This window comes from Grus americana, chromosome Z (assembly GCF_028858705.1).
Source record: "Grus americana isolate bGruAme1 chromosome Z, bGruAme1.mat, whole genome shotgun sequence".
NCBI lineage: Eukaryota > Metazoa > Chordata > Aves > Gruiformes > Gruidae > Grus > Grus americana.
In genome coordinates, this window is record NC_072891.1 from 45218128 (window position 1) to 45240687 (window position 22560).

The 22560-nt window shown below is 40.2% G+C and overlaps 1 protein-coding gene across 2 annotated transcripts in view; it reads left to right on the forward strand.

Moving 5' to 3' along the window:
• NTRK2 (neurotrophic receptor tyrosine kinase 2) overlaps nt 1-22560 on the forward strand; it is a 210240-nt gene that overhangs the window by 103603 nt on the left and 84077 nt on the right. For both annotated transcript variants that reach the window (XM_054809979.1, XM_054809980.1), the window contains exon 12: nt 14646-14834. In XM_054809979.1, the coding sequence (XP_054665954.1) occupies nt 14646-14834 (189 nt within the window). The remainder of the gene's footprint in view (nt 1-14645; nt 14835-22560) is intronic.

Consider the following 22560-nt stretch of genomic DNA (forward strand, 5'->3'; position numbering starts at 1 on the left):
GGATTATGTAAGTGTAAAACAGTGCTATATATTACAGTTTTAGTCATGCTTTACTAACAGAGTGAATAAAGTAATCTCATTTTTTACTACTAGTATTGAATGAGTTTATGTATGATATATACCTTGGAACTTGCTTTAGAACCCAGCTCAGTGAGTTTAATTCAACATGGCTAACTTATTTTAAATTCAGGACCCCAGTGTCTTTATGCTGGTGTTTGAATCATTAGTACTGCATTGATCTTTATTTTACAAGTGATGGTGGTCCTTAAATATATATTTTTTCATTAAGCATTTTAAGAAATATCCCTGGATGTGAATATTAGTAAATTTTTTTTAGCAATAATTGCTTAGCAATTTGAAATGAAATTGGTGCCAGATGGCATTGCTGGTGATACCAAACATCAGAAATCTGTTGTAAACTCTTGAAGTTTTATTTTAAAAACGACATCTGTACTGAGATCCTATGTCATTCTTGCTTTCTTATAAAAAAATTAAATGAGTGAGTAACTCAGGACTCAATTTTTGCTTCATTTAGCAGGCTAGTTAGATAACTTAGCTGTTTGAAGTTGTCATACCTTCTTTGTTCCTTGGGTTTTGCTACCACATCACAAAAACATGGAGAAATTGGTTGGTAAAGGAAGGAAAGTTGGTACTGTCTTAACAAACCAAATTCTAATGCCTCTGGAAACTGTATTGGAGAACAAAGCCATCCCAGCCACTCAGTGGATGAACCATGAGTTCATATTTTAAGTGAGTCTCTATATCTATCTAAGGTAATATGACCAAGTGGATATGACCAGCTGGAGGGAGCAGCCAGCAAAACCCGAGGACCCGAAGGCAGTGTGGCATCCCCTCGCTGCAGAGCAAGGCTACCCCCCTAGGGGTAACGGGCTCCTCTGGTTACTGGTGCAGTCCAGCCACCCCGGCAGAAACCAAATGAAGCTGTTAATGTGTTGGCTGCTTCCTGCCATCTCTCTTCAGAGGTGTCTTATCTCTGTGGCACAGAGCACAGCCTAAAGCCTCCCAAAGGGGTGTGCGCCCAGGTGTGCTCCCAGTGCTGGAATGGCACAGATAGGGTGGATGGCTTCAGTAGGTTTTTGTGATGATGGGCGTGCTGCACTGCCTCCAACTAGTGCCGTTTGCTAAGGATCCAGGCTTGCTTCTTTGCCCCTTTTCTGCTTCTTGTTGGGCCTTGAAGAGGAGGAGGGAAGGGAGATACTGCAAGAGGGATTCACGTCTGCTGGCTCCCAGCCCAGCACTAAGCGCTCTCCAGCAAGCTGGCTTGTCCGCCTCGCATCCATCCCTCCTCTGCAAGTCCACGCGACTGCGTGACTGAAAGGTGAAAGACCAAAATCTTGCTAATTTTAGCAATCCCCGTAGCACTGTAATGAAAACCTAGCTCTGTGGCTTTTATATTTCTGGTAGCATGCAGCAAATCATACCGTCTTTAATCCTTTCCCTGGCAAAACTCCCACTGACTTCAGTGGGAGTTTTGTCTGAGCATGACTGGAGTTGGAATTTCAGGTTTTGGTCCTATATTAATTTCTCAGCGAGAAAGAGAAATGGATTTTATAGATTTTCAGTTAAACATTAGGAAGACATGAAACTGTCATTCTCTATAATGTAGTGGTACAAATATGGGCGATTACCTTTTTGGCATTGCCTCTTGGGAATAATACAGATCTATTACTTTAACCCATTGGTAACATAATTCATGTCCAGCCATATATTATAGATGCTGCCTTTTAGTGACACAACCAAGTGCCACAGCAGCGCAAGACTTCTTTTGCCGAAAAGGTTGTCATCATTCTTAATACAAAGACAGCAGTCCTGATTTCAATGTCGTTCATAGGGATTTTTGCACCATTGTCAATTTAATAAATTACTCTCAGTTTATGTTAAGATGAAGGGAATTAGACTCTCAATATTGCTATTTCACTTTTTTTGTTTATAGGATTTCATGCTTCATGTTTGATTTCACTCTTTCACCCTATTCTCAGATTTGTTTTTCTCTACATTTTTGATGAACTAGCTAGTTGAAGCTTAGCACATTATTTTGGGTAAAAAAAAAAAAAGAAAAAAAAAGAACCTTATCTGGCAAAGTCAAGTAATGTGTAGAATAATCTCTGGGACAAATGGTTTCTTTCTGAAGACTGTGAAAATGAAAAACTTTCAATTTACTGAAATTATGGCTTAAATGTGGGGACTCCAGAGAATTAAATATTAAGTGATTGCATTTCTGCGCTGAAGTCCAATCCTTTGTTATTTAGTACTGGTGCGCTTGAAGTGAGGGTGTGCATTTTTCATGCACGTGGGAAGCGCATGTGTCTGCCTTTTGCAGTCTGGTCCTTTGAGACCTGTTTGTATGTGACCATTGCAGACTCCAATTTTGAATCTAGTCCAGTGCAAGAGGACTGTGGCTGTGCATGCTTTGTTTTGGTTTGCAGTCTCTGAAGGCAAGAAGATTATTTTTGCAGATCAGCTTAGAGATACACTAATTAGGGAAGTTTATATGTTCTTCTTGAGTTGGTGCTAATGTTCTACACGTGTTCATTAGATTCATACAGAATTACAAAACCATTTTATTCTGCTTTATAGTATTTGCTTCTAATGGTGGTCAGGAATAAGGCTATGTTACCAGCTTCCTTTAGCAGTTTCTTTTTGAGAGTATTTGATATCCATGCAAATCTGTTCTGATAAATCTGTTGCTAAGAAACAGCCATGACTGAATTTTTGGTAAAAGAGGAAGTTACACTGAGAATAAATGAGTGTCACCCTGAAATTCTTGAGTCTAACAAGTACTAATGCTATTTAATGCTAACATATAAATTATAACATCACAGGAGACCATGTGGACAATTGGGAATTGAATATTACAAGGTGATAGGAAGCTGCAGAGTTAAGAAATCCAGGGAGATGTTAGAAAAAGAGAGGATAGATTAGCCAGGTGGTCAAGAGAGAATCATTAAGGAAGAGAGAGGCAAAACTCTTCATTAAGGAGGAGGTGAGTAAATAAGCAGAGGTGGCACATCAGAAAAAAGCTAGAGGAGAATACTTGGTAAAGTATTCAGAAGTAGTAGAAGCAGCAGAAGTAATTTATGAAAATATTATGTGTGGCATCCTGAAAAAGAGAAACACTGTTTTATTTAGAGCCCTGCAGACTAGAAACAGTGATGCTTCCAGTATTTTAGCAAAACCTCATTATGGTTTTGTGACCAGTTTTGTGATCAGTTTTACAATTAATGTGTCCATTTTCAAATCTGCTGTAGCAAAACAGAGGTTAGTTTGTAGCGCAGCCACCTCTGGGATGGACGAGCCGGCTGGTATGGTGCAAATAGCTTTGAGCGTGGGGCATTTTCCTGCTTTCCATAGAAACAATTTCAAGGAAAGCTGGCAGAAGAGAGGTGACAGGAGGAATCTCCAGCAGATGAGGCATCATGTGGCAGGGAGGAGGAGGTGTTGGTAAATGGCAGTAGAGGATGAACATCTAGAGGCAAGTCAGTCAACTTATGCAGCTAATTCCATAGCTTGTGAGTGATGTTGCTGGGACATAAATTTGACTTGTTGCCTTTCTATGCATGCATGTCATTTGCTCCACTGCAGTAATTTTTAGATCTACATTTGAAGAGGGTTTTGAGTATGTAAGGCTTCATTGCCTTAGGAATCTGTGCTTGGGGAAAGTAGCGTGTTGTTCGGAGGCAATTCGTCATCTTTGATCTGATGCTGTACTGGCAGGGATATTCCTCCAGTCTGTTCAGCTCCCTCCCATCTCCAAAGGTGAATTGGTTTTTAAATAATGCCCCAAAAGATCTAACTGAACATAATCCAGAAGTCTATAACTGTGGAAATGGAAAGTGATTAATGGAAAGTGATTGCTTTTCCTTATGATTTCTTAGAGATGCACAAAACCTCCAGATGCTAGAGTCTGTTGCTAAGGCTATTCCACATTGCAGAACATGGCAGATGCTTTGGCTGGGTATCACAAGAATTTCTAGTGATACATGATTGCTGAGCATGAAAAATCTTTCCAGAAGAAGGTTCTGGCCAGTCTTTTGCCAGCCAGCAAGGTTTTCTGAGCACAGGCAGTGATGTCTGTTTGAAGGCCGGGGAGATGTATAGTTGCTGAGTGCCCTAGGAACAAGGACAGGGACTGTAGAGAAAGCCACTGAAATGGCTGCTGTGGCAGAGATACAAAAGGAATCAGTTTCATTATTGCTAAATAGTCTTAATATAAATTTGAATAAAATGTCAGGCATTGATGCTTAGGAAGGAAAGTAAGCTATTGCTTGCTTTGTGCTCACGGAGGGCCAGTTTTGGGCAGCCTGTCTTCTGTGCTGAAGCCTCCTGCCTTTCCAGCAGCCCTCTTTCAAAGGCCAGAGCCTTCTACTGCCTCCCAAGCACATGCAAAATGTGGGCCATGAGGACCCAAAGCCTGTTCACCCAAGGAGAAAGTGAACTACTTGACAAGAGATAGATAGTCGAGTGTTAGTTCACCATCTTCCCATGCCCTTCTCTTCAGGTGTAGGTGGGCCTTTGAATTTTGTTTTCAAAACCTTTTTTTTCAAGGATGAGGAATGTTTGGACATGAAGAGGAACCAGTCCAAGTCAGTGCCAGTCCAAGAAAACTTTAGTTGGGCTGCAAGATCATCTCAGTAAAAGCTGAGTAAACAGCAATACCAGATTTCTGCAGATGTTGTTTATAATTTGAGCATAATGTTTGGGTTGATTATGTATAATCATTTAGTTCTGCTTCTTTGCAGATTGTCATGTTAAGGTTAGCTAGTCGGCTGTAAATGAAAAAATGAATTGGAAACTATTGTGCTGGAATGCTTGTTGAGAACAAATTGAGAGGTATATTTCGATGTAGGACAGTTTTGACTTCGTAATTCGTACAGTTTTGGGGACCTATAAAAATCTTCCACTCACAAAGAGTGGAAAATGATACAAGAATTTGTGGTATAGTGTCACTTCCACTAATGAAAACTTCAGACACAATTAAGGGGAAAAACCCCACTAAAACAATTTTATGTAAAGAATGCAGTTAAATTGTGTTCTAGCGGAGTAACCCACTGTAGACTGGATTTGTACATCACTGGTGTGTTTCTCACCTGACAAAACCTGTCTTCATTCTGCAGCCTGGAAAAGTAACCTGCTAATACAGTGAAATGTATATACTGATATTGATATATGCTATGTATTTGTTGAGCTACAGTTCTCATTCAGTTTGGAATAGACATAAGTCAACATCTGAAGAACCCAAAGTGTTTTCCATAAGACCATTCAAGGTCTATCATTTTGTCATGATGGAAGATTAGGGCAGAAAGGGGACCTGGGAGATTCTTCTCTGTCCTAAGCCTGTACCAGCTATCTTTCCCAACAGATATTTTCCGTATGTGGCTTCAAGATCTTCAGAAGTGGAGATTTCTGAGTCTTTTATGAGCAATTCCAGTACCTGAGGATGTTTTCCTAACATTTTACCTCAGTCTTTCTTGATGCACTTTTGTAATGCAACGTTTCCTTCCTATCCAGCATAGGCATGAAATAAAGATTGTTCCCTTCCATTATAAGGCTATGCTCGTGTACCTCCTCAGACTTCTGTTTAGAATAAAAGAATTCCCAGTTCTTTAGTTTTTCCTCAGGTCCTTGAGTATTTCTAGATTTTTCCATATCATGTTTTCAGCTGATTTGCTTGGATGGGAGAGACCTGTAGATAGCATCACTGTACTCCCAAGAAATAATTGGAGGGCTTAAAGAAGGGAAGTAGTTTCATTAGTAATGCTTTTTTTTTTTTAAAAAAAAAGTACCCAAACACCAAATACAAGTTTAATATCAGGGAACATTTCTCCAGTGTGTCTGCCATATCATCTAACCATGTCCAACTAAACAGAATTTGGAAAATTGTTCAAGTTGACTACTCCAAATAGCTTTGCTGTTCTCTCAGGTAAAGACTGACTGCCAAAGCAGCATGGGGGAACTTTTGTTGCTTCTGTACACATTGTATTTATCTTCTAGACAGCAGAGGACCTCATTCCCAGCCCTAGGTATGGGAATGCTAACATTTGGATTATTTATGAGAAGTGTGAAGGGAAGTGATTGTTAATTAAATAGTTTTTAAATTAAATGAAAGGCAACAAGGATTTAATTTTGGGTGAATTATTCTTTTTTACTTGATGCCAACAAGCACATTCCAGCTGATCTTTTTTCTTATTGCAGTGATTTTTCACTGTAGAATTTTTGAAGGATTGTAATTTTACCCACGTTTCCGAGATATCCAAACCTGCAGGTGGCTATAATGAATGGTCTTGGTGATCTATATTAAAAAAGATAAATCATTTTTTCTTTCCTTCTTTCACATTTTCTGCTGCCTTGTATCCTTACTTCTCTGGCTCACATATTCGTATTGATTAATATACTACATCCCTGTTATATTTTTGTCTCAGGTCTGTGTTTCATTTGACTACCAATAATGAGAGGCCATAAATTCCTCATTCTTTATGACAGAGCACATCATCTGAGCTGCAGATACTGCAAACGTGTCCGCAAAGCAGTGGGCAGCTGTATGGCCACCATTTATCCTGCAGCTGAAGGTGGGCGATAAGTCCCAAAGGGCCCTGTAGTTCAATAGCCGGGGCTGGCAGTGACTCCTGGGTCCTGGTCATGACTTTGACAAAGATCCCACCTGCAGTGCTGGGCAAATCAGCAAGCTGCGCAGAGCTCCTCCTCTTGGCTCCAAATTAGGAGTAATAGTAGCACGTACCTGACCGAGGACGAACTGTAAGGATTTATTGGTTATGGTGATTAAGAGTTTGAAGATGTGTACCAGATTGCAGTTGTGAGATCTGTTCCACAAATGCCTCCCATTTTAGCTGAAAGGAGAAAGAAATTGGCAACCTTTGTGCCGCAGACTGAGGCTTTGCTGATGGCATCTCTGGGGAGAGCTGGCCCTGGAGTGAGGCCAGGGCAGAGAGGGGTCAAGCACCTTTTGTCCTGCACAGACAGTCCAGGCAAATCCAGTGTGTATTAGAGACCTCATCCTTTTTCCTACAGGGTTTTGCAGTGCTGCAAAGGAGGTTTCTTGGGTGAACTGCCTCGCCAGTCTGTCCCAGACCTAGATACCCGTGTCTTTATCCCTGCATCCTGTAGGTCGCATGGCTTTTCAGGAGTGACTAGCGTTATAAAGGCTTCCCCTAGGCTATTCTAGGGAGTCCTCCCTATTTGGAAACCTCCCTTGCAGCAACTATGACCTCTGGAATGCTCTAGGCTTGTGCATAAAAGGATGTGTGAATGCATGCATACAGGGGAATATAGGCAAGGTTGTGAGAAGAAAGGCAGCTGAAAGAAACTGGCTGGGATTCTTTCACAATCATACTCCAGAATTAAACCGAAGCAAACAAATATGCAGCTGTGGCTCTTAGATTCAAAGCCACAACAAAAAGGCCTGATGAAATACTTGAGTGGCTAAAATCTGTGTGCAGTCATTTCAGAGGAAATTACCAGTTTGCCTGTTTTTTGCTCTCTACAGGAGTTAGGCATTTGGAATAAGTTTTCCAGCAAGAGAAACATGCATTTTAGGGGAAAGGCATTTAATTCAGTGTGACTGACCTTTTGACACATAGTAAAACTGTAAATTTGGTACTGTAAAGCTGAATAACATACCTATTATTTCATTAGACTGAAAGGTATGCATTACTTAAATTATTCTACATAGGAAAGGAAATCATCTGGCACTGTAATTTATTTGCTCTGCATGAAAGCAATACAGTGATAACAACACAATTTAGTCATCTTGTGAGGCTGCAACAAACAAGAAAAGACAAAACATTGATTTTTCACATGAAAACAAAAGCAAACCATCTTGGATTCTTGATCACCCAAATGAAACCTTAGGTCAAAGTGGTGTGGCTTCATCATGATTTTCAAACAAGTGCGCCCACTTTGCTTTGTAATGGTTGTAAGTGTACAGACTCCTAAGGGCTGTTTCTTGAGTTTAAACCTTTATTTTAAGCCACTTACTCCTGCAAGAGACCTCCAAGGAGCCCCCTTTCTTCTGTTATTCAGAGACTGTTAAAAGTGCACGCTGATAGGGAACAGAGGCATTTGCCTGCTGGGTGCGTGTGTGGGGTTCTCCAGCTCTCTATTCTGGTTCCCCTGACTTCCTAGGAGCATGCTCTTGGATGAGAACTGAACAACTTGGATAGTGTCAGAAAGTTTTTCTCATCTCATATATCAAGAAGCAACTGAGTACAAGCTTAAACAAGCACTGGTGGGTGCAAATCAGTTAAACAGATTAATGATACCTGTCAGAAGATGTGAAATTATTTATCCTCTAAACACCCAAGCCTGGCAAGTCTGTTTTCTGAGTCACAGACTTAATGTCTACAGTGTGATTTTTGGCTCGGTGTGCTGCACCAGGATAGAAGGACATGCACCGTTCGAGGTGTGAAGAGCAGGGTGCTTCAGCAGGATGGACTTGAGTATAACGTTGCTTGGGGTGATCTTATTCTTGTGTTTTCTCCACTACAAGCAAAGGACGATTAATCGCATAATACGCGTTTCGCAGCTGAGGGTGACAAGTGACTATTGAGATGACTTCACTGAGGCTAAGACTGATGGCTTGTTTCTGGGGAGCTGTCAGGGATGGGGATATGAGACAAGAAGGAGGGGAGAGGCAAGAAGTGCTATCGCTCTACACAGCTGAACTGCTGAGAAAGCATAGGAGCACCTTGCCTTGAACTTTCCTCATTAAAAGCATCAGCAGCTGCAAAACAAAGACAATCATTTTGATAAGACCACTCTAGATTTGCAGAAGATTCTGACTTGACTTTGAACAGCTCCACCAAGCAAAGTGAGACTAAACTCTTTTCTTTGGGAAGCTTATTCAGCCAGCTTTGATTTTTTTTCCTTGTGTTCTATTTATGCCTTTTAATTCAATTCCCTGTATTCAGCATGCAGCATTTTAAGAGACCAATAATATAAAATAATGTTTCTATAATTGTATTACTTTCTATTATACTGGGCTCTCTTATACATTCTAATATAATTGCATAAACATGATTTGATATCACTGTTCCATACAGTTGTCGAACTTAGGAACGCAAAAGAATATTCAAAGTAAAGCTTACAGCACCTTAGTCAGAAAAAAGTGTGCCAAGCTGTGATTGATGAGTTGTCTTCCAGAGGGAGTGAAAGATAAGATAGTGATTCAAGAGTTAAGCTAAAAAGATGTCTGTTCTGGTAAGAAAGCTGGATCCTAGCTTGATAACAGGAAAAATTGAATGTCTGTTCTTGCTGAAGCATAAAACTTACCTTTTAATCATGCAGAAAAGAAGAATTTAGAATCTACAGCAAATACAGGAGTCTCATGGGAAAAGAAATCTTGTGTAATTGCTTTCTCAGAACAAGGTATTTAACTAGTGAAAAAATACAGCCCTCCCAAAAGGAAAAAGAGAGAAGATTCAGTATGACCTTGAAATTCAGCAGAGGTGATGCTGACTGATGTGACATGTACTCACTGTCCTTTTTTTGACTTGATGGTGTGCTATTAGCATGTCCGAGCACAGACTGACCCCTGTTCCCAGAGGAAGTAAGAAGAGCCAATGCTAGTGCAAGGTCAGCTGAGAAATCTTCCTAGCAGTCAATGTCATTTTTCGTGGAAGGAGCCATGGTTATTAAGGCATCACAGCACAAAATCATCTTTATAAACAATCCTCCTTACCTGAGCTGCCTCATAACACTTGACTAAGCAGATGCATCCTTGTAACTACACAGCTATAATGGCAAAACTAAAATTGGCTGGTTTTTTGATAATTATTGTTTCCCAGAGTGCCTGAGCCATTAGTAGTGACTTCAGGGGTAATTGGAGTGATGTGCGATGCACAGAACTGTGTTGCAAGGAGGATGCAGGATACTGTAGCCTCCAAGAGATCTTGTTAGAGCTTGGAGAGCAAACATGCAGAGTAAATTGCTTTTATCTTTGACACAGTAGGTAGAGGGAGAAGTAGATGGACACAGTGCTTGTTTGTGACCATCTAAACTAAAGTCTGAGTATATGTGCTTGCAAGGCCATGCCAGGTGCAAACTAAACCCATATGTTCTTTCTGATTCTGCATTTGAGAGCATCTCCTTTTTATTTTTTTGTCTGAGCCTGCTTAGCTGACTCATGCTATTATTCATTTTGTGACTCTGTCTGTACTTTGATACACAGGTCGGTCATAGAATCACAGAATGGTTTGGGTTGGAAGGGACCTTAAAGATCATCTAGTTCCAACCCCCCTGCCATGTGGATTATTCCAGTGGCAGCCGGTAGTCAGATATGTTGCCACAGCCAACTACCTAAGTATTAGCAGAAATACTGCTAAGTGGAATACTACCTAAGTATTAGCAAAGCAAAACGTAGCCTCAACAAGTAGCAGTGTAGATAAGTCTTGATAGCATGCATGTTAAAACTGCATTAACTCTGATGGTGATTGGAGCAGCAGGAAAGTCTGTGTTTCATAATAATGAAACTCCTTCTGGCCAGAAATAGCAGCATGCCTTGGAAATACTTTTATTAAATTTTATTTCTAAACCTAAGGAAACTCACATTTGTTGGCACCACCAAGGTTAAGGACAGTGCAGAGATGCGCCATTCAAGAGGTAGCTCAGAAGTGGGTTATATTTCAGAGGGGAGTGCTGGCACTAGTGAAGGCAAACCATGACCCCACCCCAGCAGTGTTTGATTGTCTCCAGTTTTCCGTAAGAGAAGTTTGCTGTTTCTGCCTCTCCCCATATCATGTGCCACAGGTCATTAACAACCTAGGAATGTGGGAGGTATTTTGGTTTTATTATAGCTGGTCAGTTTCAAATATAATTGGTTTTCTTATATGTCACCACTTTTTCAGAGAACTGCTGTTTTTTGTGTACAGAAGGGATTTTTCTTGGGCCCAGGTGATGCAGAATGGAGAGGTTTTTAGCTCAGCATCAAAGAGAGGAGAAATTCAGCCCTGCAGTGCATAGCTCTCATGTTTCTTCTCCAAGGCAGGCTACCATTTCTTATCTGCCTCCAGCTTGTATCTTCTTAAGATAAGAAATACAGTCTAAAAATGAAATCAAGTGAAGATGTTGGGCAGCACATTTGAAGGTGGAGAAGGCTTCTGAAGTTTTCTTAACAGTTCAACCTGACTGTGAGTCAGCTATTGGCAATAGCTAATGACTATTGACAACCCATGATTTTCACTCCCACCAATGACATTTTGTCTAAAATTTTCAGATTTCAGGTGTGAAACCATCAGCAGATTTATAAAAAACTAAATCAGTAATACGTGACTGACAGTAATTATCATACTCATTCTGCCTTTGACAAGTAATTCAGTGACCCCATCTCATCTGGACAAAACTGTACTTAAAGGTGCTTTAAGAAATTACCCTTCAATTTGAGTTCAGCACAGGTGGTGGCCTCACCTTCGTCACAGAAAATGGTTTTGCGTTACTAGAATATCAGTCATAGCCAGCTGCAGTGCTTGCCTGTAATTGTAATGTAGCTTAGTGCATTCAAACAATTAAATGTAACTTTACGGTAAGTGCATATTCTGGCAAATAAGCAAGTGTGGAAAGAGTTTATGTACCAGTTTGCTCATGTTGACAAAAAGGTCCAGAAAAGGGGAAGTTTGGAAGGATGTGAGCTCAACTGCCTCTGATATACAAAAATTTCCATCTGTGAGTTCTCATTGTCTTAATTAGAGAAGAAATATACAGGAAATAAGATTTTTAAACCCAAACAACTACTTCCAAAGACCATTGCATGAGTTGATTACTTTGCTAATAAGTGAGAGGGATCACTGACACAGTACAAAGTTCCCAGAGTTGAATTTTTCTTAAACTGTTTCGTACTGCCAGGCGCTGCTTTGGAAATTACCTCATTTTCCAGGTTTTCCTCACCTGCATCAGAGAGCTGAATATACTTGGAACCTGCTTCATACCACAGGGAGGACTAGTTTTCACTAATTAGCCTAATTGAGTAAAGAGATTTATAGAACAATTGTCTACTTTTCACCTGCAGCACTTTGTGGTTTCTACTGATTGAAAAAAATAGTTCACCATAAAAAATTGAGTCTTAGAGTAGTGCTCCAGTGGAGAAATGATTTGATGAATAGAATGAGTTTCTAGTCATTATCTCACTTTAACATCAAGAAATGTGTAATGGTCACTTTTCCTTGCCATCACCACATGTGTGGTGGAAGCAAACAATGACAAAAGAGCCTCTTTCTGTGCAGCAGAGAACAGCAGGGCTGAAAAGAACTTAGAGACATGCCTCTATTAAAGTACAGAGCCAAGAGAATTTGCCCTTTTGCTGTAAGAGAAGGGATTTGACCCTCATACTAAAGCTATATTAGTATAAAGGGACTTTATTTTCCGAAGAAAATGTACATTTGTAGGCCTGCCTTTTGGAGTCATTAGCTTGACTTTCAGAAAGTTTAGAGACATGAGGATGATGCCTAGAAAAAATTGAATATGGTTTTAAATGGGTTTGTACTCTAATGCTACTGCACACAACTGTCATGCACCTGAAAAATGTGTTGTGACTTCACGTATCTTGCGTGCCATCTGAGGGACCCTTTCCCACAGTTTGTTAGGCTCTGCACTTCATTAGAGAAATCTTCACCAAAACCTCTTAATCCTGGCAGCTTTCCTAGTAGAATCAATCTTTTGAGGATCTCAGTGATCAGTAACGACAAAACCAGCCTTGGTATTAGTATTTCACTTGATAAATTGCAGAGATCTAGGCTTCAGTTACATTTGTCAACAGTGACTTTCCAGTGAAGTGCAAGGTATTTGAAAAATTACCTCTAATGTTTCAGGCTATGGGGGGAAGTACTTTTTCAGACTATGAGAACATTTCCCTCATGCACCATTAAACCAACTGGGGAGAGAGGAAAGCAGGACAGGGGTGGGAGTACACTTGAGTCACTAAATGCGGGGTTGAATAGCCACATGCCAAATTATTTAAGATTTATTCCTATGAGCCACGCCATGTAATGATAAAGTGGTTTTGCTAGCCATACAGTGAACCACAAAAGAGTAAGAGTTTCTTTTCTATAAAGCTGCCCTTTTCTTGGCTGCTGTGTCTGGGACTGTCCTAGTTCTCATCTTGTTCCTTAATTCTGTGTGTGCTGTGGTGGATCCTGCCCAGCTTCTCTCACATCCTCAGTGATGTGTCTACAGGACCTCCTGCTGGTCCCCATTCTCTGTCTCTCTGCTGCCCCTATCTCTCCTGCAGACACAGATGCCATCTGTGTGGCGGGTTACTCAGCTCTGTCTTGCCTCTGCATTGTTCCTTCTGTCCAACCTAAAACTCAGTCTGGGGCTCCAGCATTTTGCAATTGGGTGACTAGCGACTTGGAGTAAACATAGCTTTTCATTGTCCTCAAAGTCCTCTCTGCTGCCCCCTTCTTCAGGAGCACATTCACCCCACCTGTCACTGCTGCCCACAGGGTAAAGGCAGGCGTCATCTGAGGATGCTGTTCCAGTATAGGAACTTCAGAGGGCGAATTTTTCCATCTGTTTCTAGCATCATCCTCTGATTGTTACAATTAGAAGATGTGAACACCACCCCAAAACCCCTGGTTAACATGGATGGAGACGGAAGTGAAATGTGACGTGTGTGATCTCTGCTGGCTCTTCAGTGGGCATATTAGGCAAAATGTTGTCGCTGTTAAATGGTGATTCTGTTTTTCTTTGAATACTGGACGTAAACTGGAAGATGTAATGTGGAATTTAAATGGAAGGGTTAGATAGTGAGAGTTCAAATGTTACCTGCACTGATCTTCCTGTTACATCAAAGGCCCTTGCAGCTCACAGAGGTGGGATACTGTGCTAAACAGGAATATTTTTTACCCATTTACAAGGTTTTATCTCTGTGGCACTTTCATTAAAAATATAAAGCACAGAGGGAAAACAAAACAAGAACTGTCACTGAATTACTGATCAAAATACACCTCTTTCTGGAAGGTGACTGGACTCAGGTATGGGTGGGGAAGCTAGTGGGATGTTCCTCTGGGCTGAATGAGCCCCTCTGCAGTGATCCCAGATTTTGCAGTAAGGTGGGATGTGTCTTTCCCATCAGTCTTCTCAGTGTCTGCTCCACACCTTCTGTGACTGTTCAAATTGTCCCCTGAATTTTGGCTCTCAACCATGTTGTCTTTGAGAAATTACCAGCTTCCCACATCAGGATGAGCCCATCTCCTCTGTGTCTTTTTCTTGTTATAATGCCACCTCAAAATGACGGCAGATATTCTCCAGATTTGTGGCAATTCCTGCTGTGTGATCTAAATAGGGCATAAGATAAAAAAGTTAATGAATGAATTTCATAGCTTATTTCTGAGAATGACAGAAGGAGTTCAACAAATTTAGAGATCTTTCCCAGTGACAGACTATGCTGGGTACAAAAATTTACTTCACATTCCAACTCCTAATGGAAAAACCCCACTGTTCTCCATTTGCACCAAGATACACAAAATTTCTGAGGTAAGGTCAACAAGGCACACGAAGAGAGCTGTTGACTATGGGGATGGAGGACAAGCTGGTCAAAAAAAAAAAAAAAAAAGCAATTGTCTGAAGGTAGGCAACCATGTGCTGAGTTAAAGGAAAATCTTTGTTTCTAACTCCAGGTCCTTCTTCAGTTATCAGCAATGACGATGATTCAGCCAGTCCCCTCCACCACATCTCAAATGGCAGTAACACTCCGTCTTCTTCTGAGGGGGGTCCTGACACAGTCATCATTGGGATGACGAAGATTCCTGTCATTGAAAATCCCCAGTATTTCGGAATTACTAACAATCAGCTCAAGACAGACACCTGTAAGTACAAACAATTGTATGTGTTTCAGTCACTCATTTTACCTGTGCAAGTGCTGGGGCTCCTTAACAGAGCTAGCAGAACAAAACGCTCTGAATTCCTGGGAGTGGAAGGGTGGGGTTAAAATGTATGCAATTTGTTAAAGGTACATGGGATGAACCGCTTTACGTCTGTCAAAGCCAAATTCAGCTCTTGTGATGAGTAAATGAAGTCAGTAGTGTTACACTCAAAGCCCGATCCATATTCCATCAAAGTCATTAGTAGCTTTTCCATTGATTTCAGTGGTCTTTGGCCAGTCCTGTGCACTGAATGTGTTCTTGGGAGAAAACAAATCCTGGGTCAGAAGCAGGACTCAGTATTGTCACATATGTGCTGCTTTTAAATTTATTGTATTGGCAATGAACATAACCTAGCTTTGAAATCTCAATATTTGTAAAGTGATAAGAATGATAAGAGTTAAAACTTCAATTTTTTTAATGTCATTGTATAATTCAAGCTCTATAGCCAGAGAACATGTTGAATATTTAAAAGTAGAGCGGAAGATTGCATGATGGACTATAAATGTCACATATAAATTCTTTCACGTTCAGTTAGAAGCAGGTGAAATGTGAAAAAATAGGAAGAGATAAACATAATTAACTATGAATAGTTAAAAAACTGTATCCCTAACTTCAGCTACTACTCTTCAAACCTAGTAAAAGTTTTAGAATTGGATGTGCAAAATGTTGATTTTTGAACCAATGATGATTAGCATTGCAGCAGGTAACTGAAAAAATACCTAAAGGATATTATGATTAATAGTAACTGCACTGCTTACTATTTTTCATCAGTACGTTAAGGTCTTCAAGTGTTTCAGAGAAAGTTGTTCCTGCCTTTTTTTTCCTGTTTTTTTGGTATGAATGTACATATCTGAAGTGTCACTGGAAGTCTGAACTGTTTCTCTGCAAACTCACTCCAGAGATTCCCAGTCTAGCTGGTGAGCATTGGGCTTGCAACTAAGGGACGCTACGTCTTATCTGTATCCTACCTGAATGATATTGCTTCGTAGCACAAACTGTAGTCTAGGCGCTTACTGCCAAGGTCAGAAACCTTTGCTTCCAACTTTATAAAGCTTAAATGTCATAATCTTTCTTGACCTGTGCATGAGGGCATGCATGCATATGCATATGCATATGCATACACATAACTTCTAAGGTTGCAAAGACTGATGCATGGACTACCTAAGTAGTGAATATTAATGCTCATTTACATCTAGATTAGTGCACTAAGCACAATCCACAGAAGGATGTTCCTGCAATGCAACAGGTGGTCTTTTTTCTGCCTTTTTATTGTACATCGTTGATGTTCACTCTTACCTTAGCTTTTTTGTGTCGTGCTATTTTGTGATTAGAAATGCCCCATTGTCTCTTCTACCAGAGGATATTTAAATAATCTGGCTTGGCATATGCAGTGGGATGCATAAGGTAATCACTGAATTGCTGATACTTGATCAGCACAAGGAAATTGTTATACAGATGCATTTTGATTAGAACATTAATTCCTGTGAAGAATAGAAGCCGCTAGGGAATCAGAAATGGGCAACATGCCCACTGGAGCTCTCTAATGTTATATAAAAGGCCATGCTTTTAAATATGAGGCTACTGTACCTCTATTCCCAGCTGCATTAGACAACATTGTAATTGTTTAAATAAACATCAGTGACTGCAGAGTATTTAACTTTCAGCATTAATGATGAAACAACATACATGCTGTTCTGGGGAAAAACCCAACTGTACCAAAACACACACTTCTCTCACATTTAGTAAGTTGCACATTAAGTACAGATGCATTAAATCACAGCCGACTAGTGCTAAGTAGGTCCTGATCCTAAAAATACATAAGTCTGTGTTTGGTTTTGTGTACTGGAATGAAACCCACATGATGTGAGAAAAATTAATCACAGTGCATAAAGTTCAGTTTGTGCATAAATGCTTGCAGGATGCGGCTTAAGACTTTGCTGTGGTGCTCTGGGGAGGGTTGTGGAGCTGATGCTCTGCACTCTGCCACACTGCCATGGTGGTCCCAGTCTTTGTGTTTTTAGTGCTTTAGCAAAGAGAATCAGGTAAACTGTGGCAGTATATAAACCAAGGCAGATTTCTCCCACCACATTGAGCAGCTGTCCAATAAAGAGCATAATTAAAATTTTCTCAGACAAAAATGAAAAATGTTCTTCCCATAAATAATTTCACATACCCTCTCTTTCTGTCTCTCTCACTCGCTTATTATTGCAGAGCTGCACTTGCCCTTTCTTAACCTGCCAACCTCCTCCTGATGTGTATATCTGGTATTTATAAACCTCTAAGCTAAGTAGCTCTCATACCTTTTTCCTGTTTACAATAATGCCAGCTCCAGATGTCATCTGGTTTCTCATCTCCAGCAAGATAATTAACATTTATGTTTATTTCCTATCTGGTCTAAGTACTGTTTTCTGCTAGCATTAAACAGAGCAATCACTGACAGTCATGCTGGAAAAGATGCTTATGTATTTAGCATATGTTGGTCTGTGGAAGGAGGTGAGACTTTGAGCTAGGTGAAACTGTACACAAATCATATTGCGGTTTTCATAGAAATTGAAGGAGTATGTCTGCTGTGAGTAGCAAGTGGAGTTTCTCTTTTGTTATCGACTTAAGCCATATTTTGACTGGTCTACATATAACCATTTCTGACTACAGTGTTTCAAGCTCCATTGCAAAGTATTAGAAATGTATGTGTTTAAAAGAAAATTAAAAAGTTAATTGTGATCAATTTAGTTTGAAATTCCATCACTGTATCAGTAAATTGGTACTTTTGCTACTGAATAACTAAATCCCAAAGAGTGATGGCTCCTAAAGAGTCAATCTCAGGCGAAAAGTTATAACACTTTCCTCTTCTTGAGAGACAGCTTTCAAGGTGGGAAAAGCAAACTGATGAAGACTGAAGACCCATGCATTTGAGGGGCTGGGTTCCATTCATCACTCAGAAGGACTGAATTTCTGTCCCAGGTTGCAGCACAAGTGCTCATCTGTACCTTTAATTGACATAACAGTAGAAAATTACTCTTCATCATCCAACTGGGATTGACTAATATCTCCCACTCCAGCTGTTCATCATTTTAACTACCCATTTTCCTTGCCAGCAAACCCACTGATGCTTCTTCAGCACTTGTCTGTCTGACACCCTATCCTAGCACTCCTGGCTTTTCCTTTCCCTGCCATGTACTCTTGGTTGCTGCTGGCTAGTGGGCTCATCTGCCACTCCAGCTTCTTGAATAGTTCCACCTTGAAAGTTTTCAGTCTGTGGTACACAGACATGCGTCAGACACATACCAGATTTTTTGGTTCCTTTTTGTGTGAAATCAAAAGATATTTCCTCTTTGGCAGTACTTAGCTGACAGTGACAACTCTGATTTTAGATGTGAGAAAGAGTCTGCAGCCTGGACATGGTGGAATGCTCTTTGCACTTAAGTCATTATAAACCAGGTTGTACTGTATTAGCATCAGCCTGAAAAGCTCTTGCCTGGGAATTACCAACAGTGTTCAGTTGTTGCTGTTGAAAATTGGGCCATAACTTTGTAGTGAAGTAACATCACCAGGTGCAGAAAAGTTGCATGAATGGCAAACCTTGCAAAGATTTTTGTCCCCTGAAATCAATTGGACGATAAGATCTTGTGGGCATAGATGCTAACTATTGCTAGATGGTTACCTTCACTAATCGTATGAGCTGTCACAGTCTCTAAGCTATTTGCTATTTTCATTAATACCATGGTATTTCAAAAATTAGTCTTCTACATCTCTGCACAGAAATTGTACTTGCTAAAGTTGCCAACCAAGCCTACCAGACCTGTTGAAACAGGATGGAAGAAACAAAGCCATTTTCCTCATGAATGGCTATGGACTTTCTTCATTCATCACTTAGCTTGCAGCCCAGGGCTTGGAATATATCAGACCATTACTATTACATTTCCATGATTAATGGTGTAAACACAGTCAGTAAATAACATTGGTGTTTTGGTAGTAATGTGAAAAACAAAACGTGAGGAGAGGGGATGCATAAAACATCGGTGAAAGTGCCCAGGTTGAGACTCTCAGGGCAGAACTTGGGTTCTGTAAGCAGCTGCTTGCAGGTGGTTTTGGGATTTTGGGAATCAAATTGTTCTCTGAGTCTCACCCCAGTAATCCCCACCTCTGCCCCACGAAGTTAGCTTGCTTGTTTGAGTGCAACTGAAAGGAAGGCTGGAGCTTTGCCCTTTCATGGAGAGGTTTGCAAGCTCTGGGTTTCACGTCCCCTAGGTTGGATAAATAGCAGCTGCAATGACATCAGTTGGCGCTTCCCAGCCAATGCGTACTTGCAACTCACTCAATTTCATCCCTAAAGATATTATCAGTGATGGAAAACAGCGTACTGGGCAGGCTTGTTGATTAGTCAGTGCGTGGTTTAGTGACATTTTTTCAGTGGCTGGCCATGCATATAGCCATTGCGTTTCAGTTGATGTGGTGTGGATTGTGGCTTTCATACAGGAAATTTGGGTGTATTCATATTTGGTCTATATTTCTGCACTTTGGGATTGTGTTCCTTCAAGTACAGGAGTGTGAATGTTCAGTTTGGGTAATAATTACTGTACTTCCAGTTGGCCTCTGTTAGGGAAAGTCTGCAGCTGATTACATGTTAGTAGAAATAATTTTTGTAAATTAATTTGTATTTATTTTGCTGATCTGAAAAAATGAATTTAAAGTGTATTGCTCCAGTTGCACAGTGAAATTGCTAATTGCATGTGTGATGTTAATTTTAAAGGCAGAGGTTTTGAGAACATCCCTCTACTATCCCATTTTGAACTTTTCAATTTATGGTTAGGGATTTTAATTTACATTTTAGGGATTGTTACACCAATTAGTTAAAGTGCTCTCAGCCTTTTTCTGACTTTCCTTGTTCTTTAACTATAGATTTCTTTTTAATATATACAGAGCCAGACTTTGGTTGTCCCTGTTAGGCGGGAATATTGTAGAAATACTCTGCTTCAGCCCACCACCTTCTTGAATGACTTATAAGGGAGACAAGAATTAGGAGTGTTATTCTTACCATTTTATCATGACTCCCACAGTACTGGACTTTTCTCTGTAAAGCCATAGGTTCTAGAATCTGGTGATGATGTCAGATTTCATTTTAGAATAAAAAAAATGTGAAGAAAACCTTGAGAATGTGAGACCCTAGAAGGCTGAGGAAACAGAAAAAAAATCTGGATTTTTTTTTTTTCTTCTGTTTATTACATTGTGGTTCTTTTTAAACTCAGTTTCATGATTTGGGAGCATTTGAGCGTGGCAGCAGCATGTGAGGGTGCAGAGCTGGCCCCACTCTGCCAGCCTGGAAGATGGCTCTGGCTCAGCCACTGCAGAGAGCAGAGGGGAGCAGCCAGATACCTGAACCCACTGAGTTACTTCTCCTCTCCCAGGCCATTTGTGGAAGGGTGCAGCTGCTTGTCATTCAATACCCACTCGTTTCAGTGGCTCTGACCACTCACACCCCGCAAGGCAGATTGGTTTCTCTTCATTTTGGATTAGGCTGACAACCTTCTCTCCAGCCCTTGGATCACTAGCAGCAGGCCATTTGATATGAAAAAAGAAGTAGTTGTATTTCCAGGCTAGGTTCAACAGAATGAGGGGATGTGGTCACTCAGCATGTATTTCTCAGGCATCCTTGCCCCAGGAGCCCCACAGCAGAGCTGGGCCCCAGCACATGTGTTTCCTCGCTGGGTGCGTGGGCTCTCACTGCAGAGTGGGAACGTGAGAGCCTGGTGATATGAAAGCTGCAGATTATGGCATGTTCCAGGTTCTATCTGTCACCCTACACTCTCCTACAGTTTTGAGGAATAGGGCTAATAATTGGCACGCATTACAGGGTAAAAAATAGACTGAGTTGGTCCCTGTGCACAGAAGGTTCTCCCAAGAGAAACGTGCTATCAGCATTTCCATCTCTTTTGAAAAGCTTTTATATCTGAGTGACCACAAAAGAAAGGTGGCTGTAGTGATTTCTTAGCCAGCTAAGCCCTAAACCTGGAGATTTTCCATCAACTCCCAAACTTTGCAGAGCTGAAAATTTCTAAGCAGCTCATTTGCCTGTAAAAGACACCATGACCTCAACAGCCAGAACACAGAGAACAAAACTGATCAATCTTAGTGAAATCCAGACTGGGAGGAAAAATGTCGCTGTCCAGGCTGAACTTGCCAGTCAACATTTATCGGTAGTCAGGATTCAGAGGCTGGGTGGCTTAACAGGGCACTCCCTTCAGGTTCTTCAGATGCTGAAAACCAAAATGCTTTAGATGCTGAAAGACAAACATGAATGAGGTTGAGATTACAAGGAGGGATATATATATATTAAAAAAAAATATATATAATATAATATATATAATATATATATAAAATTATATATATTATATTTATTGCGTGTCCTGATCCCATTGTTCGCTTTATGCTGGAGATATTTTATTGGCTAGGTAAATGTGTAAGCGAGATATTGGCTGAATAAAGATAAAAAGATATATGGAAGTATATTGTATCATCTTGACAAAATACGTTCTGTAGTTTGATTGCATGTTTTAATCCCTGATTGCAGTTACCATTTCAAATAGGTATTTTTGCAATTGTTCATCAAGTCATACATATGTCAGAAGAGTCAGCCATAAACATCTGTGGTATATTTCATTAGTTGCATTTGACTTTTGTTAACTGGGTGAGAGATTTGTCTTCCAGACCATAGCATATTGAGTGTCAGATATTTTTCCCAATAATTGGGTCACATATTTCCTTTGCCCAACAAATAAAATGTAACAGGGAATAAATAAATTAATGAGAAATTAGATTTTTTAACTCCTGCTGCTCATTCTGAGACTCAGCAGACCTGCTTTTTTTTGTTTTGTTTTGGGGTTTTTTTTTTGTTTTCCAACCAGATGGAAGAAATTCTCCCAAAGGCAGAAGCCTTTAACTTGAAAAGCATGGGTTTCTACATCCTTAAAAATTCAGAATTGGAAAGAAAGGAATATTTCCACATTTGGTGTAGAGGTAAACCTAACGAATCACTTTTGTCCCCAGAAGTTACTTGTGTTGCAGTCTTGATCTGTCCATGAAGTCCATTTACATCTAATAAAAAAGGCAAGAAATCATGCTTTCAACAAAATATTTGCATTTCATCACACAGAATGTTGTTCTGTGACCTGAATTATTTGGTAAACTACTTGCTCTAAGAGTCCAAATGCTGGAAATGAAACTGCAAGAACAGCTTGGACCCTGATCTTTAATTTATGAAAAACATGAGTGTTTTATCACCTGGAAATACAGCATGTGAAACATAGTTCTGGCCTAAATAGTGGATGTTATAAGGAGACGTGAGCAATGAATATCCAAAGTATGCATTTCAACTACAGAGACAGTATGAGGAAGGACAGTGTGACACATACATTCTCAGGAAAGTGTTCAGTGTCAAAATTCAGGTAGACCATGTACCTTCTTGTGTAAATTTGTCAGGTAAACTTCAGATAAGCACACTATTCTTCTTCAGCAGAGCACTGAAATTCACTGTCAACATCAAGCCCTACATGGGCTTTGTGTGAAGAGCACACTTAAGGACTTTATGAAAGATGAAGTGAAGTTAAACACATGTGCAAGTATTCTCTGCAATTAGGGTATTAGTCAAGATCGAAAAACCCCAACATGGTGC